General features: G+C 56.1%; 1 protein-coding gene across 2 annotated transcripts; it reads right to left on the bottom strand.

Moving 5' to 3' along the window:
- Window positions 1–12,807: 12,807 nt before the first annotated feature.
- CHRM1 (cholinergic receptor muscarinic 1) lies at window positions 12,808–26,099 on the bottom strand. 2 transcript variants are annotated; one of them, XM_051833190.2, is made up of 4 exons: window positions 25,974–26,099; window positions 25,395–25,506; window positions 24,900–24,992; window positions 12,808–15,291 (listed from the first exon to the last, which is right to left on the bottom strand). In XM_051833190.2, the coding sequence occupies exon 4, from the start codon at window positions 15,212–15,214 to the stop codon at window positions 13,832–13,834; it is 1,383 nt and encodes a 460-aa protein (XP_051689150.1). In that variant the 5' UTR covers window positions 15,215–15,291; window positions 24,900–24,992; window positions 25,395–25,506; window positions 25,974–26,099; the 3' UTR covers window positions 12,808–13,831. The 2 variants fall into 2 exon arrangements, with proteins under 2 accessions (XP_051689150.1, XP_069919929.1); XM_070063828.1 differs by lacking the exon at window positions 25,974–26,099 and adding an exon at window positions 25,709–25,910.
- Between the last annotated feature and the right edge of the window lie 764 nt (window positions 26,100–26,863).

The raw sequence follows: 26,863 nt of genomic DNA, 5'->3' as shown, positions 1-26,863 counted from the left end.
GCAATGATTGGAAAGAAAGTACTGAGTCCCTGCATGTCCTGCTTTAGAAGGTCTGCAGTGGGACACCAGAACCTTATAACACACTCAGAAAAGAACGAGAAACAGTGGAAACCACTGAAATGCTCTTGGCGAGGGGTGAAGCGGTTGGGTTTGCATTCCAGAGAGCTCACCCCAGCCCTGCCGTTGTGGGGGATAAGTTGCAGGTGGCTGCGCCTGTGGGCAAGGAGCCACTTAGGGGGTTTGTGGGCTACTCCAGTGAGTTCAGAAGTGAAGGAGACACAGGCTGTGGGGCTGGAGAGGGAGGGGATGACTTGGAGGGCTGCCCCCAGAGAAGACACTCAAGGATTCTGTGGCCACCTGGGTGGGACGGACTGGAGGAGAGGGGAGCTGTGTGGTGACTCCTGAGTCTCTAGGTGGTTGAAGATGAGGCTTGGGGTGGTCACACTGAGCAGAGATCAGAAGAGAAGTAGCTGCAGGTGGGAAGGTGTGGGTGTGCAGGGACCCACAGGTGGAGGTTTCCAGCAGGGCTGAGTCTACAGCTCAGCGGGCCACAGACTTGGGAGCCCCTGGAGTAGAGGTGGGGGAGGGGGAGGTGTGTGCTGAGTGTGAACAGTGCTCGTATGAGTGTTCGGGGTGAGAAGGGCAGAGGGTGTGTACTGCACAGGCAGTGGCTCAGGGACCCTCAGAGACGGAAGAGGACAGAGCCTGGGACTGGGGATGGGAAGGCAAAAAGCAGCAGCTGGGGCGGCGTCAGGCTGGGGACAAGAAGGCTGTGGGTGGTCTCCAGAGCACTGACTGCAGGGGCGGGAGGGATTTGTACCCGTTGGAGTATCTGGTTTTCTTAAGCAGTAGAAGAATGTATTGGAAGGCCACCAGGAACTGCCAGGAGGAAGCAGGACCAGACTTGGAGAATGGGCAGGAAGCAAGCGCCAAGGAGCAGGAAGGACGATTGTCCTTTGACGGGAACAGCCTGGGATGCCGCCCCGGGCGGGGGGAGGCACTGCCAAGATGTGTGCAGCTGGGCACAAAGGCCCGTGGCTGCCCGCTGGGTCGTGTGAGTGGTGCTGGAATTCAGAGTGAATTCCACCTGGGAGGGCTCCAGTGCTTCCAGAGTCTGGGGGCTGGGCGCCCCTTTCTGCTCTCCAAGAGGGCTCTGTCCAGCTGCTGAGTCGCACACCATGGGCCCGGCCCTGCCCAAGTGGTGGTGCCGACGAGACCCTGGTAACGGAGGGATCAAAGACCACTTGAAGGCTTTTGATACGAGCAGCTAGAAGATTAGATTTGCCTTTTAGTGAGGGAGGCCTGCAGATAGTAGTGGGCTTAAAAAGAGATAAATAAGGAGATTGGTTTGGGCCAGCGTCCCTTGGAGAGCTCAGGAATGCCAAGGTGTGAGATGTGGATTTGGGAGTCCTGTGTGTGGCTGGGATTTTTTTTGTCAAGATTTATTTTGGGCCGGCGCCGTGGCTCACTAGGCTAATCCTCTGCCTAGCGGCGCCGGCACACCGGGTTCTAGTCCCGGTTGGGGCGCCGGATTCTGTCCCGGTTGCCCCTCTTCCAGGCCAGCTCTCTGCTGTGGCCCGGGAGTGCAGTGGAGGATGGCCCAGGTGCTTGGGCCCTGCACCCCATGGGAGACCAGGAAAAGCACCTGGCTCCTGGCTCCTGCCATCGGATCAGCGCGGTGCGCCGGCCGCAGCACGCTGGCCGCGGCGGCCATTGGAGGGTGAACCAATGGCAAAGGAAGACCTTTCTCTCTGTCTCTCTCTCTCACTGTCCACTCTGCCTGTGTAAAAAAAAAAAAAAAAAGATTTATTTTAGGTGCCAGTGCTGTGGTGTAGTAGGCTAAGCCTCCACTTGTGCTGCTGGTATCCCATGTGGACGCCAGTTCGAGTCCTGGCTGCTCTACTTCCAATCCAGCTCCCTGCTAATGGCCTAGGAAAGCAGTGGAAGATGGAACAAGTACTTGGGTCCCTGTACCCATGTGTGAGACCCGGATGGAGTTCCTGGCTCCTGGCTTTGGACTGTCGCAGCTCCTGCCATTGTGGCCATCTGAGGAGTGAACCAGGGAATGGAAGACTCTCTGTCCCTCTCTCTGTCTGTAACTGTACCTCTCCAATAAATAAATAAATTTACGTGAATGTCACAGGTGGTGTCTTTACCCACTCTGCCACAGTGCCAGCCCCTGTGGCTGGGATTTAAAGCCATGAGAGGGGGCTGGTGCTGTGGCGTAGCAGGTTAAAGCCCCAGCCTGCAGTGCCGGCATCCCATATGCATGCTGGTTTGAGTCCTGGCTGCTCCACTTCCGATCCAGTTCCCTGCCATGGCCTGGGAAAGCAGTAGATGGCCCAAGTGCTTGGGGCTCTGCACCCGTGTGGGAGACCCAGAGGAAGCTCCTGGCTTCAGATCAGCTCAGCTCCAGCTGTTGCGGCCATACGGGGAGTGGATGGAAGACCTTTCTCTGTCTCTCCCTCTCTGTGTAACTCTACCTCTCAAATAAATGAATAAATCTTTTAAAAAAAATTCAGCAAGGACATCTCTTTTTTTTTTCCATTAGCCTGACCATCTCATTCTTTTTTTTTTTTAAAGATTTGTTTTATTTGTTTATTTTTATTTATTTATTATTTTGACAGGCAGAGTGGACAGTGAGAGAGAGAGAGACAGAGAGAAAGGTCTTCCTTTGCCATTGGTTCACCCTCCAATGGCCGCCGCAGCCGGCGCGCTGCAGCTGGCGCACCACGCTGATCCAATGGCAGGAGCCAGGTGCTTCTCCTGGTCTCCCATGGGATGCAGGCCCCAAGCACTTGGGCCATCCTCCACTGCACTCCTGGGCCACAGCAGAGAGCTGGCCTGGAAGAGGGGCAACCGGGACAGAATCCGGCGCCCCAACCGGGACTAGAACCCGGTGTGCTGGCACCACAAGGCAGAGGATTAGCCTAGTGAGCCACAGCGCCGGCCCATCTCATTCTTTTTTTTTTTTTTTTTTTTTTTTTTTGAAAGAGTTACAGAGAGAGGGACTGGCGCTGTGGTGTAGCAAGTAAAGCCGCTGCAATGCCAGCATCCCATATGGGCGATGGTTTGAGTCTTGGCTGCTCCATTTCCAATCCAGCTCTCTGCTATGGCCTGGGAAAGCAATAGAAGATGGCCCAAGTTCTTGGGCCCCTACTCTCACATGGGAGACCCGTAAGAGGCTCCTGGCTTCAGATTGGTGCAAATCCAGCCGTGCGGCCATCTAGGGAGTGAACCAGCAGATGGAAGACCTCTCTCTCTCTCTCCCTGCCTCTGCCTCTCTGTAACTCTGCCTTTCAAATAAATAAATTTTTTTTTTTTAAAAGAGTTTCAGAGAGAGAGGGAGTCACAGAGAGAGAGAGAGATCTTCTACCTGCTAGTTCACTTTCTAGACGGCTACAATAGCCTGGACTGGGCCAGGCCAAAGCCATGAGCCAAGAGTGTCTTCCAGGTCTCTCACATGTGTGGCAGGGGCTCAGACACTTCTGTATCTTCTGCTTTTTCCCTAGGCCTTTAGCAGGGAGCGGGATCAGAAGTGGAGTAGCTAGGACTCGAACCAGCGCCCATAGGGGTTGCCAGCATTGCAGGCGGCGCCTTTACCCACTACACCACAGTGCCGGCCCTGTGTAGCAGCTGAGATGAACCCCAGGCACTTGCTCTATCTGCGATGAAATACGAAGCAGATGAACGCATGAGGAGGCAATCTTAGGAAAATAAAGTTGAAAGGAAAGGAAAGATAAGAAGCTCCTGTTAATGAAGCCGGGAGGGGAAAGGGAGCTCCACTGCTTTCTTGTGCTAGGGGTTTATGTATGTAAATCATCAGACTTTTCACAGAGAACAAAGAGAGAGCCGTGTCTGGGGGCCTGTCCGGGGAGCTGTTTATCTCCACCATACTCCCGAGGCCCATCACAGACAACTCCGGCCACCCAGCCTCGTACGAGGCCTGGAATCCTGAGCCCGCTTTTCTCCCGACTAAACAGCAAAGCTCCCTGTGTCTCCTTCATTATCAGACTGCTTCCTAGCTCAGGCTGGTTTCCCAGCTAGGCTAAGGACTACTGGAGAGAGAGGTCCTCTGTCCTCTCCCTGCCTGCCATCCCCGTCCTGACTCCGTTCACCCACTCTGACACCCACCCTCCTCTGTCTCCAGAAAAATACCCAAACACAGCCCCGTGTGCATTCGTTTTGTGTCTCTGATTGCCTTTATCTCCGCCAGTGAAATGGGAAACATGGCATCAGTGGAGAGTGAGGGTCAGGCTCGCCCATGTGTGGGAGGATTGAGGGCTGTGAACATGCAGGACCTCCCGGTGTGCAGTGTCCACGGCCACAACCTGCTTGTCAGCCACTAAGAGTCGGAGGCCCACCCCAGAGCTGTTCAGCCAGAGATCCCAGGCACTTCACACACGCCCTTGAATTTGACCAGCCCCGATGTGGCAGAGCCCCTGTCCGAAGGGAATCCCAGGTCACGGCCAGGCAGCTGATGGCTGGGACGGAGCCGTCTGTGCTTCTCTGGTGCTCCCTTGAAAACTCCAGGGCCCTGTAACTGGTGGTGACAAAAAGGAGAAAATGTCCCTTCCTGTCTGCAGCAGCAGAAAGAAAAGCGGCTTCTTTTCTGCATCATGAAGCCGCCCTTGGGAATGTTACTTCTAACAAGGGAGCCTTGGCGGGCGGTCTCGGGGCGGAGGCTCACGCTGCGCCCCGTGAGAATAACCTTTCCCTTGGAAAAAGCTTGTGGTTCTGATGCCCTGCCTTCCTTAAGAATGTGTTGCCCTGGCAATGCTATTTAAATTCACACCCGTGTTTTCTAGAAGGTAGAAAACCTGCCAGTGTTCTTTGTTAAGTCGGGAGAGCATCGGCACAGGGCTCCTCTCCCACGTGCCCGAGGTAAAGTAAACCTGGTGACTGTGAGATTTCTCAATCAGAGAGCTTGGGAGTCTTGTCTCATTTAGATCAACATGCAGGTTCTCCCTCCTCCCCTCCTGCCCTTCGCTTCCAACTTGGGCCCTACAGAACAGCTCCCACAGGGCTGGCATTGTGGCACAGCGGCTTAGGCCTTGACGCCTGCATTCCATGTGAGCCCTGGTTCAGGTCCCGGCTTCTCCACTTCCTATCCAGCTGCCTGCTGATAGGCCTGGGAAAGCAGCAGAAGATGGCCCTGAACCCACATGGGAGACCAGGGGAGAGCTGCAGGGTCCTGGCTTCAGCCTGGCCCAGCCCTGGCTGTTTTGGTCATTTTGGCAATTTCAGGGGTGAACTAGTAGAGGCAAGGTCTCTGTCTCTCCCTGCACTGCCTTTCAAATCAATCAAACAATTTAAAAACAAATGTCTCCTGCAGAGAAGGGTGGTGAGAGGAAGGGCTGTTGTGCCACTGATAGAGGTGTGGTGGCCCTGGGAATAGCATCCACGTCCACACGTACACCCGTGGTGTAGGCTTCAAGGAGGGTGTCCCCACCCCCAGGCACTCAGGGATCCAGAGATTTGCCACGAAGGAGCTGGGGACGTCAGATGTGGCCCATGGTACTGGACTCAACAAACTGTGGGCCAAGGGAAGAAGGACTCCCCTATGCTGTGTCCATACGCAGTATGTGGCTGTCCCGAAAACATGAAAAGAAAGGTCCACTAAACAGGTGCTGTACTTTGGATCCTGCATACCAGTCACTTGCCAAGCCACAACACCGGCCCTGTTTGTTCTCTTTTAGTTACTTTTTTTTTTTTTTTAAATTTGAGAAGGGCAGAGAGAGTGTCACCATTTGCTGGTTCACTCTCTAAATGCCAAAAATTCAATCCAGATCACCCAAGTGCGTGGCAGGAACCCAATCTCAATGACTCAAGCCATCTCTGCTACTTCTCAGGATCTGCGCTGGCAGGCAGCTGGAGCCAGGGAGCATGGCCCTGCCAGCATCTTGGTTTTAGATGCAAAGCCCCCAGAGGGGCCGGCGTTGTAGCTCAGCGGATTAACGCCCTGGCTTGAAGCGCCAGCATCCCATATGGGTACTGGTTCGAGCCCTGACTACTCCTCTTCCGATCCAGCTCTCTGCTATGACTTGGGAAAGCAGTAGAAGATGGCCCAAGTCCTGGGGCTCCTGCACCAGAGGACGCTCCTGGCTCCTGGCTTCAAATCAGCACGGCTCCAGCCATTGCGGCCAACTGGGTAGTGAACCATTGGATGGAAGACTTCTCTCTCTCTCTCTCTCTGCCTCTCCTCTCTCTATATAACTCTTGAAAATAAATAAATAAGTCTCCTAAAAAAAAAAAAGCCTCCAAAGCCGCGAGGCAATCAAGTCCCATTCTGAGTCACCCCGTTAGTTTGTGGTGCTTTGTTACAACAGCCCTAGTGAGCCAAGCGAGCCAAGCCATGTAGCCCAAGGCCTTTGATTCTTTCTGCCCTTCACTGGCCCAGGGGAGAGTCCTAGGCTCCTGGCTTCTACCTGGCCCAGACCTGGATGTTATGGCCATTTAGGAAGTGAACCGGCAAATGGAAGATCTCTCTCTCTGTCTTCCCCACCCCCGTCACTTTGCCTTCCAAATAAATAAATAAATCTATCTTTAGAAAAAAGTCCAGAGAGACTGGTTAAGTTGCACAAAGCTAGTGAGTAAAGGAGTCAAGTGTTGAGATAAAACTCTAACTGGGTTCTGACTTCCTGGCCTGGCAGTATCAGTACCAGAGTGGCCCCAAGTAAGCACCCCACTGCCCAGCCATGTACTCCCCTGGGCACGTCCTTAGCAGAGGTCTCTCTCCAGGTAACGGGAGTCCTTCAAGGCCCAGCCAAGGCTGCAGGGGGGCTGCTAGGTTGGCATTGGGGGAGAGGCGAGGGCAGAGATGGCCACAGAAAGACATGGCACATCCTTTCTAGCACACAGAACCCCTGTTCGGAGGGCTGCAGGAGCAGAGGGCCCATCTCTGCCCAAACTGCTGTTTCTCTACCCATCCCCATGCATCCCTTCCCTCCACTGCGCGCCCCTGCTTCCCCTCGGCTTCTCCGCTGTGCCCTCTCTCTTCTGTCCGTGCCCCTGCATCATAGCCGCCTCCTGGCTTCACCTGCAGCCTGCTGTTCCCTGAGGATGCCCTGCAGCTCTCCCTGTCGGGCTGTTTTCTCTCTGGATCTGGAAGGTAGCATAGGAATTTTACAGGCAAAGTGGAGCAAGAATATTCTGAGCAGAAGACCTCAGAGGAGTAAATGCATGGGGGAGGTAGGGAGCTGGGGGCCCGTGTGATAAGCAGGAGATTCCAGAGCTAGGGTCTAAGGGGAAGGAGGTTCCAGACGGATTAAAGAAGTAAGTAGGGCTGGGTTTGAAAGTTAAAACATTTTATTTATTTTCATTTATTTGAAAGGTAGAGCAAGAGAGAGCGAGAGAGCAACAGAGAGATATCTTCCATCTGCTGGTTCACTCCCCAAATGCTTGCGACAGTCAGAGTGAAGGTCAGGCCAAAGCCAGGAGCCCTGACCTCAGTCTGGGCCTCCCACCTCGGTGGCAGGGACCCCGGTGCGTGGGCTGCCACCTGCTGACTCCCGGGTGTGCACTGGCAGGAGGTTGGTTTGGAAGTGGAGGCAGGACTTGAACCCCTGCAGTACGTTATGGGATGTAGGTGTCCCAAGCAGCATCCTAACTCACTGCACCACAGCACTTGCCCCTGAAGCTTCTTTGTTTTTTAAAAAAAGATTTACTTATTTATTTATTTGAAAGGCAGAGTTATAGAGAGGGAGAGGCAGAGAGAGAAAGATAGATCTTCTGCCTGCCGGGTCATTCCCCAAACGGCTGCAACAGACAGGGCTGGGCCAGGCCAAAGCCAGGAGCCAGGAGCTTCATCTAGGTCTCCCACGTGAGTGCAGGGGCCCAAGCACTTGGGCTATCTCCACTGCTCTCCCAGGCACACAAGCAGGGAGCTGGATTGGAAGTGGAGCAGCCAGGACTCGAACTGGTGCCCATATGGGATGCCAGGGCTGCAGGCGGCTTAACTTGGTGTGCCACAGCACCAGCCCCTAATTTTTATTTTATTTTATTTTATTTTATTTATTTGAAAGGCAGAGTTACAGAGAAAGGTAGAGAGAGAGGTCTTCCACCCGCTGGTTCATTCTCCAGATGGCCGCAATGGCTAGAGCTGCGCCGATCCGAAGCCAGGAGCCAGGAGGTTCTTCTGGGTCTCCCTCATGGGTACAGGGGCCCAAGGACTTGGCCATCTTCTACTGCTATCCCAGGCCAAAGCAGAGAGCTGGATCGGAAGAGAAGCAGCTGGGAATCGAACCAGTGCTCATATGGGAAGCCAGCGCTTCAGGCCAGGGCTTTAACCCGCTGCGCCACAGCGGCAGTCCCCAGCCCCTAAATTTTTTAAAGACTTATTTTATGGGACCATAAATAAATCTTTTTAAATGATTTATTTTATTTATTTTGAAAGGAAGAGTGAGAGAGGGAGACAGACCCACCCGTGCGCACGCGCGCGCGCACACACACACACACACACACACAGGTCTTCCATCTACTGGTTCACTCTCCAATGGCTACAACAGCTGGGGCTGGGCCCAGGGGCCTCCCAAATGAGTGGCAAGGGCCCAAGTACTGAGGCCATCTTCTGCTGGCTTCCATGTGCATTAGTAGGAAGCTGGATCAGAAGCGGGGCAGCTGGAAATGAGGCAGCACTCTGATATGGACTGCTGCTCTCACCAGCTGTGGCTTAACCCACTTCACCACAATGTGACCCCCCCACCCCGAAGTTTTTTAAAGCCTAAGGAGCTTCCATTTTTATCTCAAGTTATTGGTTAGAAGTAAGCAAGGGATTGAAAGCATCAGATCTGGGTTTTGGCAAAATCGCTTTGGCTGGAGCGTGCAGAATGGATGGGAGTGAGACCTATTAAGACAGGGGTGGGACGCTGGGGCCAGTGGGCCTGCTTTGATACCACTCATGAGCTAAGTATGGATTTTTGCATTTTTAAATGACTGAAAGGCAAAAGAGGAAGACTATTTCATGACGCATAGAAGTCACCTGAAATTCGAATCTCCGTGAAGCTGGAATGCAAGTGTGTTGGAACACAGTCGCGTTCACTTGCTTTTGCACCTTGTCTGCAGCTGCTTTCTCTGCAGAGCAGGGGCGAGTGGCTGAGGCAGAGGCTGCGTGATGCTCAGGTTCCTGCGTGATAGCCTCCAGCCGCTCTCTCACGTGCTTGCTATCTAGTCCTATGCAGAGAAGTCTGCTGTCCCCTGAACTCAGGGAGCATTTTAGCATTTCAGGAGAGACGCCTGCCCCTCGGAGAGTGCAAGAGTGGCAGTGCGGGTGGAGAACATGTGATGAGTCTGGGGACTACTAGGGAGGAAGACTGGATATGGGGAGTCAAAAAGAGACTTCTGGGTTGGCTCCCAGGTCTCCAGTTTGAGCAACTGTGTGAGTGGTGGTCCCAGCCAGGCCAGGAAGACCAAGAGAGACAGTGGACCCGAGGGCCTGGGGCTGGCAGGGAGGAGTGAGAGCTGTTTCCAGGGCTGTTTGGAACAGTCTGATTCCTGGAGTTAGGCAACTTCAGCAGATGCGAAAACAGAGATTTCCCAAGAAATGAGCCTCATGTTTTGGTGTGGGAGCACCTGGGCAGTCAAAGGGCTTTGTGCTCTACAGGAGAGCAGGTGTTTGTCTGAAGTGAGTGCTGTGAAACATGAGACAGACTGAGGGTTCCAAAGGCCTGGGGAGGCCCTGGGAGAGGGTGGAGAGGCTTATCCATCTCCCAGCTGGTGAGGTTGGCCAGAGAGGTAGGACCTGTCACTGCAAGTTTATAGGAGCAGCCATGTGAGCTGATAGCTGCAGGGTCTTGGATTCCTGCTGAGGTTTGGGGACAGGAGCTGGGGTGGCCATAACCACCCACCCCATCATTTGCCCTGGGGTCCTGTTGTCTGGGAAGCCGACCCAGGCAGGTTTCTTGGCAGAGTGAGTCCCTTGGTTGCCAGCAGATGGCAGTAGAGTGACGCAGTGAGAAGGGAGATGGGGGCGGGAGTCCTGAGGGGGTGCAGAGGAGTGAGGATCCCAACGCCTTCCTCTTCCCTGTCTGCGGGAGTGGTCCCACAGAGGTGACACGCACAAAGGCACCTCGTCCCTTCCCTACTTCCTGTTCTGGCACCAAACAGGCCTTGTTTCTGCAGGGGGGCTGCACTGTTTGGGGTGGCCACGTGTAGCCGTTCTCTCCTCGTGGGGCCACGTCTGGCAGCTGGGTCTGCAGGGCTCTTGCTCCAGAGGCCTGCATAGCACAGACCTGGGGAAGTCCTCCCCACCCCAGGCTTACCCCCTGCCCTCCCCGTCCCTGCTCCTTTAAGCAAGCCACGAGGGTGGGGTGGGAGGTGGGACTCTGGGTTCTCCATAGCTCAGGCTGCCGGTGGAAGGAAAGAGCTGGGTCTGAAACTGGACCTGGTTCCTGGTCTTGTCCGTGGTCAAGCTGATCACACAGCCACCGAGGCCCTTTCTCTGCAGTCTGTCTCATCTTCCTAACTCTTCTACCAGGGCCTGTCAGAGACGAGGACATTGGGAATACCAGAATAAATCTTAAAAAAAGGGGGGGGCCCAGCACTGTGGCACAGCTGGTTAACGCCCTGGCCTAAAGTGCTGGCATCCCATATGGACGCCGGTTTGAGTCCAGGCTGCTCCTCTTCTGATACAGCTCTCTGCTGTGGCCTGGGATAGCAGTAGAAGATGGCCAAGTCCTTGGGCCCCTGTGCCTGTGTGGGAAACATGGAGGAAGCTCCTGGCTCCTGGCTTCGGATCAGCGCAGCTCTGGCCATTGCGGCCATCTGGGGAGTGAACCAGTGGATGGAGGACCTCTCTCTGGCTCTACCTCTCTCTGTAACTCTGTCTTTCAAATAAATAAAATAAATCTTTAAAAAAAAAAAAAAAGAGAGAGAGAATACCAGACGTGGCTAAGGTTGTTGGGAGAGGGACATGGCAGGTGGGATCCGCTTACGGGACAAAGGACAGGTGTGAGCATCCAGCCCCATTCCTGATCCAAATACCTGCTTTGACCCCCACTCTGGGTCTTCAGGGGAGACCAGGGATAGTGACTCCAAAACGCTTGGGTCTCCCAACACCACCCAGTTCCTTCAGTCTGTCTGTCCCCCAGGCCTTCAACACAGGGCAGGGCATTTAGTCCTAAAGGGGGTTCAGGGCCATGAGGGAACTTTGGCAAGGGAGAGGTCCTTTTAGGGTCTTGAGCTGGTAGCTCAAGAAGCTGTGCTGGTGGGAGAGGGTATTGGGTTTGTGTCCCAGCATCTTTACACTGGTGCTGTACTTCCTCCTGGCCCCTGGCCGGCCTTCCCTGTCTGTTTCTCGATTGAGTGTCCTTGCCCATGGGTTTCTGGGAGTCCTGATGGCTGTGTGTGGGGTGAATTTCCACTCCCCACCCAGGACCTCATCCCTCTAGACCAGCATTTCTCAAACTTCAGCTCGCATCAGAATCACCAGAAGTGCTTATTAAGGCAGACGGCTCGGGGCAGGGGGCTGGTGTTGTGGCACAGTGGGTTAAACCACCACTCAGGCTTTGAGTCCCGGCCGCTCCACTCCCAAGCCAGCTTCCTGCTAATGCACCTGGGAAAGCAGTGAGAGATGGCCCAAGTGCTTGGGCCCCTGTCACTTGCATGAGAGACCTAGCTGGAGTTCCAGGCCATCTGGGGAGTAAACAAATGGATGGAAGATCCCTGATTCTGTCTGTCTGTCTGTCTCTCTAACTCTGCCTTTCAAATAAGTAAATAGATCTTTTAAAAAAATGGCAAGGTTCTATCCCGAGAGTCCCTGAGGGAACCTAGGGTGACCCTGAGAATGCGTACATGTTCCCAGATGATACCCACACGACTGTGAACCAGAAGATGAGCTGAGCAGTCCTGAGTTGCCTAAACCCTGCACGTTTGGAAGGAAGGCTCAGCCTTGCCTGGCTCCTGGGAGATAGCACCAAGCCCTCCAAGTGTCCCGGCAGGTAAGGGTGTCTTTGCTTACCTGTGGGCCTTGGGAGACACCATGTGATCATGGTGGAGGCCCAGGGACACACTGTCAGCGTCATCTCTGGTGGGCAGCACTTCTTGTGTGTTGCCACGTCACTGCTAGGAGAATGCAGTGCTGTCTGAATGACTCCGGGTGCCTGGAAGTTCGCATCTCTCTTGGACCCTGGCTCCATGCAGCTGTTCCTGCTGCTGTTTGATTCTGTATTCTTTCACTTACTAAACTGCCTTGTCAAGTTCTGTGCATCTTAACAAATCAACGAACCTAAAGGTGTTCTTGGAACCCCCATTGACAGCCATGCTCTGAGAAGCACTGCTCCGGGCTGTGAGATGAACCCAATCTCTCAGTTTCCTTTGGGATGGGTTTTGGTGCCTCGTGACATGGCCTGAGGCTCACCCCGATGGGGCACTTTGGCCCAGACTAGCCCAGGACCCTCACTTCCATAGTCCAGGGGTCAGCAGGCTGCGCAGTGCCTGGAAGCCTGGATGCTGAATTGTGGGATAAACCTGCAGCGTCTTTCTCTGTCTTTGGGCCTTAGTCTTCTCATCTGCAGATGGGGATTTGGAGCGCCTCTGTTCTCCCTGGTGTGCTACAGGGCTCCGGAGCACCACAGCAAACAGCGACCATGCAGGGTTGTGGGCAGACACCAGGTCACTCACCTGAGCCACGGCCCCAGGGTGCTGGGGCTCCCACAGGCCCTGGCAGGTCCGACTCCTCGGCTCTGCCCCTTCTGTGTCCACCTTCAGGACATCGGCCCACATCCCGCCTTCCTTGCCTCCCCTTCCCCCATCCTGCTCTGGCCTGAGACCAGGGCCTGGAGCCAACACAGGGAGGAAGGCCCCGTGGTGCCCGCTGGTTATGTGGCTTTATTCACAGACTCAGCACTTGCTGAAGATGGAAAAGAAGAACATTTGGGGCCAGGCTGGGCCTGGAGATGACAGGGGCTGGGAGGCCATGCGTGGGTGGGAGTGGGGAGTTCACAGGAGAGAACCTGCGGGCTGGGCCGGGCCTGTGTGGGGCAGGACCAGAGGCAGGCAGCATGCGGGAGGCCTGGTCAGGTCTGCACGGAGCAGGTCCACCCAGGTGGTGGCTGTGAGCCAGGAGGGAGGGACCGAGGTTACTCTGGGGCAGGGGCCGTGGGGCTGGGGCCGGTAGCAGGCACCCTTGACCCCCACTCCCAGGGAAGTGACGTCATCGTGGGGCAGTGCTGCCGCCTTGGAACTTGGTGTGCGACTAGCCAAGCTGGTCCCCTCTGGTGTCACTACCCTGCTGATGCTGGGACATTTGTCTTGGGGGTGACTCACCTAGGGAAGCTCTGGGGACATTTGTAGGGAGGATGGACAATCCTACAGGGTTTGTGTAGGGCCCAGCAAGGCGGATTCTGCCTGTGGAGGGGATGGGATCCCCAGCTCCCTCTGAGCCAAGCCTTCCTTTCCTTAGTGATGGGTGTCAGTTCCCAGAGGTGGCCCCCAGAGGGCGCCATCTCCCAGCTCAATCCCGGCCGCCCAGGCCCACGGTTAATGCTAACCAGCTAGCTCCTGGCCCGCCCTGCTGGCTCCCGACTTCCTGCCTAAAGGCAAACAAGGAGCCCAAAGCCCGGATCCTCCTCCCGGGCCTTCTTCCTGGTGAAGAACCCATTCCCACCCAGCAGGGAACAGAAAAACCAGTTCCCCAAGTTTCACACCCCGCCCGGGAATAGAAAGTTTGGAAAGTTGGCAAGGTGTGTCCGGGCTGTCCAGGAAGGTGACTCGGGTGCCTGGGAAGCCTGGTGCGGCCTGAGCTGGGCTTCGGGGCTGAGGACGCGCAGCCCCTGCCCGCTTTCCACCGGCCTCTCCCGGGGGCTGGGGTGCAGGGGTGCAGGCGAGGGGGCCATCAGCACTGGCGGGAGGGGGTGCGGTGCACGGAGCCAGGGCGCTTGGGGATCTTGCGCCAGCGTCGCTTGTCCCAGCGGCAGAGCAGCAGCAGGCGGAAGGTGTCCCTGAAGGCCTTGTTGCAGAGTGCGTAGCACATGGGGTTGATGGTGCTGTTGACGTAGCACAGCCAGTAGCCCAGCTCCCACAGGGTCTCGGGGACACAGTCCTTGCAGAAGGTGGACACCAGCACCATGATGTTGTACGGTGTCCAGGTGAGGATGAAGGCCAGCAGGATGGCACTCAGGGTCCGAGCCGCCTTCTTCTCCTTGACCAGCGAGAAGGTCTTCCGCTTGGCCAGCTGCTCCTTCCCGCGGGGCTTCTGGCTCTTGCCAGCCCGATCGCGGCCCTTCCGGGTCGGCCTCTTGACTGTGTTTGGGGAGCTCCTCGGGGGCTGCTTGGCGGGGGCCTGCGCCTCGGGGTCCACCATGGGCATCTTGATCACCACTTCGGAGCCAGGCTCCTCGCCTTCCGAGGACGTGAGGGACTCCATGGAGCCTTCGTCCTCTTCCTCCTCCTCCTTCCAGCTGTAGGCCTGCAGCAGCCTGGGGGCCCTGCAGCAGCGACAGCAGCCGCCTGCAGGAGTCTCTGGTGAGCCCTCGGCCCCGGGCTGCGACCTCTCCGAACTGCTGCTGCTGCCGCCCCCTTTGCCCGGTGTCTCGGAGCCCTGCAGGGCTGCCAGCTCCCGTGCCCGGTTCTCCGTCTCCCGGTAGATGCGCCAGTAGAGCGTGCACATGACAGTGACAGGGAGGTAGAAGGCAGCCATGGCTGTGCCGAAGGTGATGATGGGCTGGGAGAGGAACTGGATGTAGCACTGCCCAGCCAGCACCGTCCGCTCCCCTACCAGATATTGCCAGAAGAGGATGGCGGGGGCCCAGAGGATGAAGGAGACCAGCCAGGCCAGGCCGATCATCAAGGCCGCCCGGCGGGGTGTGCGCTTGGCACGGTAGCTCAGCGGCCGGGTCACGGAGAAGTAGCGGTCAAAGCTGATGAGCAGCAGATTCATCACGGAGGCATTGCTGGCCACGTAGTCCAGGGCCAGCCAGAGGTCGCAGGCCAGCGTGCCCAGGGCCCAGTGGCCCATGAGCAGATACGTGGTGTAGAGGTTCATGGAGAAGGTGCCAATGATGAGGTCAGCGCAGGCCAGGCTCAGCAGGAAGTAGTTATTGACTGTCTTGAGCTCTGTGTTGACCTTGAAGGAAATGAGTACCAGCAGGTTGCCCGTCACCGTGGCCAGGGACAGGAGGCCCGTGGTGATCCCGATGAAGGCCACCTGCCAGGGACCCTTTCCTGGTGCCAAGACGGTGATGTTGGGGCTGACGGCAGGTGGGGCCGAGGTGTTCATGCTGGCTGGGTGCGGTGTAGGGGGCGGCCCCCTTCCTCCAGTCACACGACAGGGCTTCCTCAGAGGGGTACCATCACCTGAAAAGAAAGGACTTGGCTTTGGTTGGGCCACGGGGCAGCTCGGTAGCCCCCCGAGCAGCAGCTGCTGCTGATGCAGCCCCTGACGTCTCAGAGCTCTGGGCCAGATGACGTCACCGTCCCTTGCTTGCTGCCCGCACACAGCCACTTAGAATGCACGCTGCCCCAGCCGGGGGTGGGCGGGCCAGCATGGAGCGGCTTTTGGGAGCCAGGGATCTGAGCCCTCAGCCCAGCCTCGCTGTTGAGATTCTGTAAATGCCTACCCAGTTCCTGCCTTTCTCGGCTCACCGGGGAGGAGCCGGGAGACTCGGTTTTTGTCGAGGGTCCTGCCAAATTTTCAAAGGGTTTCACTCAACCGTATTCAAGCCAGCCACAGTGCTAAGCTCTTGAGTCAATTTTCTAATTGATCCGGCGCACATGTCTAGGATGAAGGTCTCTTATTATTCCACTTCGCCCTGGCAGGCGACTTTGGCTGGAAGCAGCGGCAAGGCTTGGCCACCGAGACACTGGCGGGGAGCAGCACTGGCCCCTGCATGCGGAGCTCTGAGCTTTTCTCCACCAAACAGGGAGAGATGGGAAGGAAGACGACTCTGGAGCAGAGGAGGGGAAATCATGGGAGCAGAGTGGCACGGCGTGTGGACATGTGTGTGTGTGTGTGTGTGGTGTGTCAGGGCTGGGGGAGTGTCTGGGGCTGGACTGGACCCTCCATGAGGGCAGCAGGGAGACGCTCACTTGATGGTAAGGGGTTCTGGAACAAAAGCAAGCAGCAGGGAAGAGGGCCTTGGCTCCAGCTATGTGGGGTTCTGGCCCAGATGGGGCGTGGGAAGCTCCCCTCTCTCTCCCCACGCTGTTCCTGGGCCCAGCTGAGTCTGTGTGTGTGTGTGTAGGGGGGCAGCAAGGGGATGAGAAGATTCCCCCAGACTTGCGTGGGACCTGGAGTCTCGCCCAGGCACTAAGGCTGGGTAAGGAGAAAGGCCAGGGCCCTTAGCCATCTCCTGGGAGCCCCCACAGCCAGGGGAAGCCAGGTTGAAGGTGGAGGGTCCAGGCCTGCTCAGCCAGGTCTGTGCCTTGCTGCTAGGTGATTGGGAGGATTTCTTCCTGTTCTGGGCTTCAGGCAGCCATCTGTCCACTGAAGAGGTTGGGGGAAGGGGTCCTCTCCAAACTACAGCTTGTGGCTTTCAGGGACTGTATTGTTGCAAGCCCTGGTGTTCCTTGGGGACCTGATCTGTGACAGAGACTCGAGTGCCATGCCTGTGGGGGATGGCGGCCTTGGTGGGACGGGGCCCAGCATGTGCGGTCGAGGGCATCTCCATGGAGAGCTGCCAGTGTCGGAGAGTGGCTGTCGGCTCAGTGAGGGGGGCTGCCCAGCGCTCCTGTAACTGGACTGGTTTGCATGTGAGGGGCAGACAAGACATCACCATTAAGAACCTGGGCTCGGGGCTGGTACTGTGGCATAGCAGGTAAAGCCGCCGCCTGCAGTGCTGGCATCCCGTACGGGTGCTGGTTCAAATCCAGGCTGTTCCATTTCTGATCTAGCTCTCTGCTGTGGCCTGGGAAAGCTGTAGAAGATGGCCCAAGTTCTTGGGTCCCTGCACCCATGTGGGAAGACCCTGAGTAAGCTTCTGGCTCCTGGATTCGATTGGCACAGCTCCGGCCGTTGTGGTCAGCTGGGGAGTGAACCAGCGGATGGAAGATCTCTCTCTCTCTCTCCTCTCTCTCTGCCTCTCCTTTTTTCTCTGTGTAACTCTGACTTTCAAATAAATAAATAAATAAATCTTGAAAAAAAAAAAAAAAAAAAAGAGAATCCGGCACTGGAGCCACACAGTCTGGACTGGAGCCGAGCTTCACCACTTATTTACTGGGTGTGTGATTGTCACAGGCAATAGAACTTCTAGATGCTTCAGTTTCCTCTACTGGAAAATGGGGGTAACACCCATTCGCTAATTAGCTACTGCCTCAATGAACTGTTGCACGAGTCAATGAATGTAACAGCCCCTGGTACATGGTGGGCTCTAGGACCCTGTTAACTCTCAGGATTTGTGGCACAGGGGGCTCCTTCCTGCCGGGCAGGTGCTACTTCTTCCATTAAAAGTCCAATCAGACAACAATAGCAACTAATACCACCACCACCACCACCACCACCACCACCACCATCACCAACAACAAGAACAGCAACAGTGCTCACTGATGTTCTTTAGTGGCTCCAAGCATCAGCCACTTATGGCGTCAACCTTAACTGGAGCCTAAGACCTAGGCATTGATTTCATCTCCACTTTATGGATGGGGAAGCTGAGGCTGAGAATTTGCTCAAGATCCTGCAAGTAGGAACTATAATGTGCACCCAGTCACTTTGTTCTAAGCTCCTGGCTCTAGCCTGGCCCAACCCTGGGGGCAGTGGGGAATGACCAGCAGGTAGGCACTCTCTTTCTCTCTGCCTCTCATATCATAAAAAGAAGGACAGAAAAAAGAAACTTCCGCTACTGAGAACCAACGGGTGGCCTGGGAGCCGTGGTTCGCCGGTTTGCATTTTTATAATAATGCATTAACATGGGATTTATTTTGATTACTGAGTTTTGTGGCATTCCCTTCTGTAACTGAAGTCCGGCAGAGGCTGGAGGCGGGGATCAGGCTGGGGTTTCCAGCTCTGCTACACCTGAGAGTTGCCTGGTAGGACTCTCGTCTCTTGGATTTTTTTTAACTCGGTGCTATTTAGTGCCTGTGGCAAGAAGGGAGCAACTGAGGCCCAGACAAAAGCAGGTAGGAGCATCATCTGGGCCATGGTTCCCTGGCTCCTAGACTGAGTGCTGACCCCCACACCATTGGCCCCAGATAAAGAACTGGGAAGGCAGAGACCTGCGAAGGCTGAGTAAGATCAGAAGAGATGGGGGAAGGTGGCTGAGGGGCTGCACCCTTCCCAGCCGCAGGGACTTCTGTCTGCCAGGGCCAGATTTGGCTCCTTATCCTACAGTGGCCACATGTGTTGGCTGCAAAAGTCAAAGCATGCCCCAAAACCCAGTAATCAAGAAAGTAACATATTTTTGTAAAGATTTATTTATTTGAAAGGCAGAATGACAGACAGAGAGGGAGAGACAGAGAGACATCTTTCATCCACTGCTTCACTCTCTAAAATGACCACAATGAGCAGAGCTGGGCCCAGTGGAAGCCAGGAGCTAGGGACTCCACCCTGGACTCCCATGTGGGTGCAGGGCCCCAAGTCTTGGGCCATCCTCTGCTGCCTTCCTAGGAGCATTAGCAGAGAGTGGATTGGAAGCAGAGCAGCTGAGACTTGAACTCGGCTCTTCGTGCATGGGATGCTGGCATTGCAAGCAGTGGCTTAATCCCCTGTGCCACAATGCCAGACCCAGGAAAGTTATATTTTAATTAAATAGTTAAAAAAATGGAAATTAGTGCAGAAACATCCACGATGGAGAAAATGCCCTGTATTTGCACGCCCTCTCTCTAGCCTCACCCAAATCCTGGCCCTGGGTACAATGAATCTTTCTGTATGAAAACAGATGGGCTGCACTTTGTGATTTGATTTTTAAAAATATTACGTTAAGCCAGCGCCGTGGCTCACTTGGCTAATCCTCTGCCTGCAGTGCCAGCACCCCAGGTTCTAGTCCTGGTTGGGGCGCTGGATTCTGTCCCAGTTGCTCCTCTTCCAGTCCAGCTCTCTGCTGTGGCCCAGGAAGGCAGTGGAGGATGGCCCAGGTCCTTGGGCCCTGCACCCTCATGGGAGACAAGGAGGAAGCACCTGGCTCCTGGCTTCGGATCAGCGCAGTGCGCCTGCCGTAGCGGCCACTTGGGGGGTGAACCAACAGAAAAAGGAAGACCTTTCTCTCTGTCTCTCTCTCTCTCACTGTCTAACTCTGCCCATCAAAAAATAAAATAAAATGAAATAAAATAAATTACGTTATGACGTTATGTATCTTGTTTGGTGAGGGCTTTGTTTTGGTGCATTCCTTTTTATTTTTTAAAGACTTCTTTATTATTTGAAGAGCAGATTTACTGAGAGAGAGGGAGAGAGAGACAGAGAAAGAGAGATAGAGATATATAGAGAGAATCTTCCATCTGCTGGTTCATTCAGATGGCTACAACAACCACGGTTGGGCAAGGCTGAAGCCAGGAGTCTCATCTCCCACATGGGTGGCAGGGTCTTAAGTATTTGGGATATTTTCTGCTGCTTTCCCAGGTGCATTAGCAGGGAACAGGATTGGATGTGGAGCACCTGGGACTTGAACCCGAGCTCATACGGGATGCTGGTGGCGTTGCAGCAGTGGCTTAACCTGCTGTGCCACAATGTTGGCCCTTGGTGCTTCGCTCTTACATTTTGCTCCAAGGCGAGTAGCTCATCCTAGGCTCCTCCTAGGCGTAGCACCGTGGACCACGGCTTCAGGTCTGAAGCTCAACCCCGTCCCTAGCCAGCTGTGTGACTGACCATCAGTAATCAGTTCACCTTTTACTCTTCCTGCTGCCCCCGTCTCTCAGCCAATGGGAATAGCAGAGTTCAAAGTGCCCAGCCCCTAAGCAGACACTGAAGTGTAGGGCCTCTGCTATCATTCCTGGCTCCTTATTCTCATTCACAGCCCAGCCACTTCTTACTGTGCCCCTTCCCCTCCATACAGACCCCTGTCTCAGCCTGTCTCCCATTCCCAGCTTGCTAGTTTGTGCCGTGGCAGAGTTGCGCCAGCTTGGTGTCTAGGAGATCTCCTAGGGTTCTTTTTATTTATTTATTTATTTGACAGGTAGAGATACAGACAGTGAGAGAGAGAGAGAGAGAGAGAGACAGAGAGAAAGGTCTTCCTTCCATTGGTTCACTCCCCAAATGGCTGCTACGGGCTGGTGCTGTGCTGATCTGAACCCAGGAGCCAGGTGCTTCCTCCTGGTCTCCCATGCGGGTGCAGGGCCCAAGGACTTGGGCCATCCTCCACTGCCTACCAGGCCAGAGCAGAGAGCTGGACTGGAAGAGGAGCAGCCGGGACTAGAACCCAGCACCCATAAGGGATGCCGGCGCCGCAGGCGCAGGATTAACTAAGTGAGCCACCGCGCCAGCCCTCATAGGGTTCTGAAACCAACATCTTAAGACGTGAGGCTGGTAGCTCATTTAATTCTGTTCCTGGGCCTGGGATGACATCAGTTCAGGGTGGAACAGAGCTGCCTTTACCCAGTGCAGGCTCTTGGAGGCTCTTACCTGGGTGAATTTAAAAATGCTTTCAGATGGGGCTGGCGCTGTGGCATAGTGGGTAAAACTGCAGCCTGCAGCGCTGCCATCCCATATGGGCGCCGGTTCAAATCCCGGTTGCTCCACTTCCAATCCAGCTGAGGCCTGGGGAAGCAGTAGACGATGGCCCAGGTCCTTGGGCCCCTGTACATGCGTGGGAGACCCAGAAAAAGCTCCTGGCTCCTGGCTTCGGATCAGCTCTGCTCTAGCCGTTGCAGCCATTTGAGCGGTGAATTGAAGGATGGAAGACCTCTCTCTCTGTCTCTCCCTCTCTCTGTCTGTGATTTTGCCTCTCAAGTAAGTAAATAAACCTTAAAAAAAAAAAAAAAAAAAAAAAGCTCCCGGCTGGCGCCGCAACTCACTAGGCTAATCCTCTGCCTGCAGCGCCAGCACCCCAGGTTCTAGTCCTGGTTGGGGTGCCGGATTCTGTCTCAGTTGCTCTTCTTCCAGTCCAGCTCTCTGCTGTGGCCCAGGAAGGCAGTGGAGGATGGCCCAGGTCCTTGGGCCCTGCACCCGCATGGGAGACCAGGAGGAAGCACCTGGCTCCTGGCTTTGGATGGTGCAGCGCGCCAGCCGTAGCGGCCATTTGAGGGGTGAAACAACGGAAGGAAGTCTTTCTTTCTGTCTGTCTCTCTCTCTCTCACTGTCTAACCCTGCCTGAAAAAAAAAAAAAAGCTCCCTCATTGTTTTTGTCAGTTGGGGACAATCTTCTACCTGCTCAAGGCTGCTGGAGGATTAGCAAGATGGTGGGTGTGCAAGAATCTTGTGGCTGATGCCCCTAGAAAAGACCTGTCCTGGGTGAGAGTTTGGGTGCCAGAGTTTGGTGGTGGCATCAAAATTTCTGCTTAGGGACAGCCATCTGGATCAAAGAGGGGTCTGGGGCCGGTGCTGTGGTGCAGCGGGCAAAGCTGCTGCCTGCAGTGCTGGCATCCCATATGGATGCTGGTTCTAGTCCTGGCTGCTCCACTTCCCATCTAGCTCTCTGCTATGACCTGGGAAAGCAGTAGAAGATGGCCCAAGTCCTTGCACCCTCGTGGATCTCATGAGAGACCCGGAAGAAGCTCCTGGGTCCTGACTCCCGGCTTTGGATCAGTGCAGCTCTGGCCATTGCGGCCCATTGTGGAGTGAACCAGCGGATCACTCCAGAGCGGAGGCTCTCTCTGCCTCTTCTTCTTTCTCTGTGTAACTCTGATTTTCAAATCAATCAATCAATCAATCTTTTTTAAAAGGGGAGGGATCTGAAGCTGCACCTGCAGAGCCTGTGAAAATGTGCATGGGGCAATGCAGCTGGTTGGTGGGGATTGCAGCGGGGTTGGGGGAGGGAAACTCCCCAGGGCAGTCCCCGGCACTGCCTTTCCCTGGCTTCGGGCTCTTGTCTTGCTGTGCAACCTTGGGCAACACCATCCTGACCTGGAAACCCTTCTGTGGGATGGGGGTGACTCCTGGGATGTGTGTTTGTGTGTGAGGATGTGTGCATTGCGGAATTAAGACTAGACATGGTGAGGTTGCATCCATGGCGTTGTGGGTGTATGTTAGGGCTCATCCTGGGAGGGTGTGAAGGAAACAGGTGTCATGCCCAGGCACAAGATCTCCCTACGAGGGCTCTTGGGAGTCTAACATTATCATAATAACTGATACTTACTGCTGCTCTGAGCATTTCTATAGATTTACCTGTTACACCTCCTTGTGGTGTAGATTTATCATCTGAGGTTTGCAAAAGGGGCAGCTGAGGCTTTGACGCCTTAAGGGCATCAAAGGTGCCCTGCAACCAGTATCGTGGTCTTAGACTCCAGTATCGTGGACCCTGACTGCAAGCTGCTGTGTAGGGGATGAGGAGGCTCATCAGCCCCCTTGCCCACCTCAACTCCCTTGGCCAGCTTGAATCAATCGACCATGAGGACTTGGTCCTCCCTCTAGAATCTGGCCTGTGTGTGTGACAGTGTCATGTCCTCTCTGTGTGACATAGGATGACAGTGCTGTGGGAAGAGGCAGACTAGCATGTGGCTATTTGAGAGGCAAGGTAATGCCAGTCTCATTCACAGCTTTTCCTCAGGGCTTGGCACACAGTAGCTGCTCAAGGAATATTTGTGGGACTCGTAGAGGAAGGTGTACTTAGGGACTTCTCTTTGACTTCAGGCCCTGGAACAAGAAGATGAGCTCTAGAGCAGGGGGCCGGGGGGCTCTTCTGCTCGCTTCACCTCATACATACCCTCACCAACCAGGCACCCCTCCCCCTGCTTGCGTGACACCTGCCTGGCTTGAGAGCACAGGAGAAGAACAGGCAAGAGCATTCTCATCTGTGAAATGGGCCCAGGAAACCCTGCCTCAGTGGCTGTGGGGAAGCCAAGTGGGGTGACAAGACAGGCATAGCTTCCTCACTGCACCTGTCATTGAAGGGGGAGGAAAAAGTCAGCCTGGGTCCAAAGGGTTAAAAGATGAGGTCACAGCCTGTAGCACTCGGCAGACCAGACTGTTGACCACCAGCGGCCCTGGACCAATCCCCAGGGGCTGGGGATCTGGCTGGTGAGGGGAAGGGGGAGGAGTCAGAGCCACTGGGGGAGGCAGGAGGGGGGCAGCTGGGGAGAGGGATTCTTGAACACTCTTTCCTGAGCCTTGCCACTGCCCAGGGAGTGCAGACAGAAGGGGCGGCACAGAAGGCAGGGGATGCTGTGCTGGAGATTCAGGGGGGAGGAGTGGAGCCATCTTGTGATTCTGACACCTGAAGCCGCAGAAAACCCCACTGGGCAAAGGGGACAACAGTTGGGGGCAGGACCTGCACAGAGTGGGGCACCTGGGACCTCATATGCAATGAAGAGGGTGCTGCTTCCGGCCAGGTCTAACCTAGAAGCCAGCCTATGGTGCTTCCTCTGTGGGCTAACTTTTCTCAGAAGGCAGCTCTTTGACCCATGACAGGTGCACAGAATAGGTAATTCCTGGATGCTCACAGGCACCTGTGCCTGGGACCCATCCCAGGCCTTAGGAATCAGGGAGTAACTAAATGGAATCAATCACATTTTCAGGCTCCAGTCCCCGCTGGCAGCGCCAGCTAGCCCTGTGCGGGGCAGCAGCCATCAGTTAAATGCTACACAAACACATGGCTGAGCTGGAAGAGCAGCGGTAGCCCTAGAACCACTGCCAAATGTGCTTGTCCATGATAGAACTTAACCAGTTCCCTGATTTCAGCCAGACCATGCCAAAGCCTGGCCATTAGCAATCTGGGCCTTAGACCTCATTCTGCTAGTGTGGCATCAGAGGCTCCGGGCCCCTCATCCTCCTCCCCACGTGCCCTGGCTCCTCGCTCCTTGCACTCCCCTCCCCCTTTCCTTTCTTCTCTCCTTCCCTCCCCCAGCCTTCTAGGCATCACCATGGCACCACAGTAGAACAGAAACCCAGCACGATTCACCCACCTCTCCCGCCCGCCCGCTCGCCCGCCGGGAGCCGGAGCTCCTGCTTCATGGAGCTTGCCGCGCCCGGGCTGTGCCACCCTGATCATCCTGCTCACGGGGGAGGCAGCGCAGCGCTGTGCTCAGGGTGGGCAGAATAGGGTCCCAAGCTCCAACCCCTAATGTCCCCTCTGTGGCCTTGGGCATGTCCCTTCCTCTTTCTCAGCCTCAGTTGGTCTATCTGTAAAATGGGCAGGTTCCTTGCTAGGTCTGACATGACCTCTGCCCAGCCTTATTTATTTATTTATTTATTTTACTTTGGATGCCCCTTTGCGCTTCAGAATCTAGTTCCCAGGTCTCCAGTGGCCAGCTCGGCAGGGGAGAGAGAAACCACATCTCTGCAGCTCTGCTTCATCACTTCCTCCCCCTTCGTATCTCAGCAGCGATCACAGCTTGCCCAGCAGCTGAGGTCAGGGGGCAGAGAACTCTCATCTGACAGCTCAGTGAGCAGCTGATTACCGGGGACAGGAGATGTCCGCTGCCCGAGACTGCCTGACTCCTTCCGGCCACTTGGGCAAGGGGCCCTGGGTCAGTCTGGGCGGAGCTTCAGGCGTAGGCAGTGATGACCCCAATCCGCACATGTCCGAATGGCCTCATGGAAGCTGACTGCCCCCTCCCCAGCTGCCTGCCCAGGAGCTGGCAATCCTGCAAGAATCAGAGCTCCTGGCCCCTGGCCAATCCCAATTTTGTGGAGTCTGGGGGCACTGGGATGGGTCCCGGGCACAGGTGCCCATGAGCGTCCATGAGTTACCTGGACGTGGGACAGAGATCTGCCCTGCAGGATCCTGAGGTTCTAGGAATACAGGGAGGGCCCTTCGGGTCTCTGCACGCGTCAGGGCCACGTTCCCTGGCTGGTGAGGCCACCCATGTGCTTGCTCATTTGTCCCCAGAGAGCCCTGGGGCTCTTTGCCTGGTCTCCCGCTGGCTTCTGGCCCAACACCCACCTTGGCATCCAGCTTGTCCGTCTGGCCAGCAGCCTGGTTCAGTCCATCTCGTAGGAGCTGAAGGTGGATGGGGGTGGTGGGATTCAGGGTGCCCTGGGGGAGGAGAGGAGGAGATTCTAGGACCAGCACCTGAATTAAGTGGGGGCCAACCTCCCGCAGGATGGTGGTGATGAGGGCTGCCCCCGGGGGGCCCTGCCCTTTCCACTCTGCCCCTAGGGTGCTGGGGGTCTGCCCGCTGTGTGGCAGTCCCTGGGATCTGGGTCCATTTTCCTAAGTGTGTGTGGGGGTCTCCATCTCCTCTGCCAGCGGAAGCCCAAGCCAGGATGTTTGGAGCAGCCAATGCCATGCTCCAGGAGCCCCCTTGGCCTTCAGACCCCTCCCTGGACACCTCCTCTCTCTGGGGTCCATCCCCATTTCTGTCTCACCCTGCTCTACCCCGAGGACCCTGCCCCCACCTCAGCGGAGCCCCTCCCAACCCCTCCCAGAGGTACTCACCATGGGGCCGGAGAGGGGTCTGTAGGATTCTCAGCTACACTGCTTTCCGGGGGGGACGGCAGCGTCTCCTGGGACCCAAACACCTGGCTCCCGGGGGGAGCTGTGCCCTGTGCTGGCAGCGGGAGAGGCACAGCCAGTGATTGGCATGTCCCACCCCCTGGCACGCCAGCCCTGGGGGGGAGAGAGGGAGGAAGGGAAAGAGAGGGAGGGAGAAAGAGAGAAGGAAGGGAGGAGGAGCTGGAGGGAAGCCTCAGGCTGCATCTGGGGCTGGACTAGGTCCTGGGGCGTGCCCCCTCCTCCGCCAGGGCACCCACCTTGTACCCCGCGAGGGAGGGGGCAGGACGTGAGGAAGGCGAGCCCAAGAAGGCTAACAGTCCAGGACGGGAGAGAAGGCGGATACAGGGAGACAGACACCCACACCCATGCACACAGACGCAGTGGCACACACCCTCATAAAGGCACACTGTGTTTCCCCGGGTTCCTGCTCCCAGCCCCTGCGCAACATGCCCCAACACACATGGCACGGGATTCACACGCCCGCGCCCCCCCCCCCCCGCACATGCCCACGCGCCCACCCACCCAGCCACACGCCCTGCTCGTCCCCCCTGCTGGCAGGGAGCTGGATTCCTTCTGTTTGGAAATGACACATTGGGCCTCACGTGAGAAGCTCCAACTTGGAACAGACCCAGAGGGCTGGCGCACCGCGGACGTGCCCGCGTGCGGGGCTGTGTGCTCTGGCGGCTGACTTTACTGCCAGTCCCGGCGTGAGGGTGTACGGGTGTCTGGTTCGTGGGGATGGGTCAGGGGCCGTGTGTGTGAGTGTGTGTGCTCCGTGGCACCATGCCGCTTGTGTAAATGCAGGTGCGTTTCTGCCGGTCTGGAGGCAGGACGCATGTGCATCGGAGCGCCTCAGTGTTGCCCAACATTCAGAACTTGCTAATTCTGACAAGTGAGGCAGCCCCTACCTCCCTGCCTGCTCCACCCCCAGCTTCCACTTGGAAGACAGACAGACAGGCAGACAGACAGCTCTCCTCCCAGCTTGTCAAACTCTCGTCTCCTCTGACTCCCACTCAGGGCTCACAGGTGCATACCTGGGAAGTGCGAATCCCTCCCTCTCCACCTCGCTCAGCCCTGCAGCCTGGCCAGCGCCTCTTTCCACCCCCAACCGCCCCACCCCCGCCACCCCCGCCACACCCGTGCCTCGCGGGCTGTTTGGATTTCTGTGTTGAGTTTCTTCCGAGATGGAACCCCTAGGGGGCCCTTTGCCATAGAGACCTGGGTCGGGTACCGCCCTCTTATGGAGACCTCCCGGGGAGCTGACCGCGGACAGTTGCGGGGGGGGGGGGGTTATAGGTACTGCCTGCTGCGGCAGCTTCCGTTTTTGCCCCATGGGCTGTGCTGAAGCCCCCAAGTAGGAGGTGGGAAAGGACTAGAACCATCAACTATACCCGTTCTGCAGATGAGAAAGG

The sequence above is a fragment of the Oryctolagus cuniculus genome, chromosome 1 (assembly GCF_964237555.1).
Source record: "Oryctolagus cuniculus chromosome 1, mOryCun1.1, whole genome shotgun sequence".
Taxonomy (NCBI): domain Eukaryota; kingdom Metazoa; phylum Chordata; class Mammalia; order Lagomorpha; family Leporidae; genus Oryctolagus; species Oryctolagus cuniculus.
The sequence above is the reverse complement of the archived record's forward strand: the minus strand, read 5'-3'. Positions and strand labels throughout refer to the sequence as shown.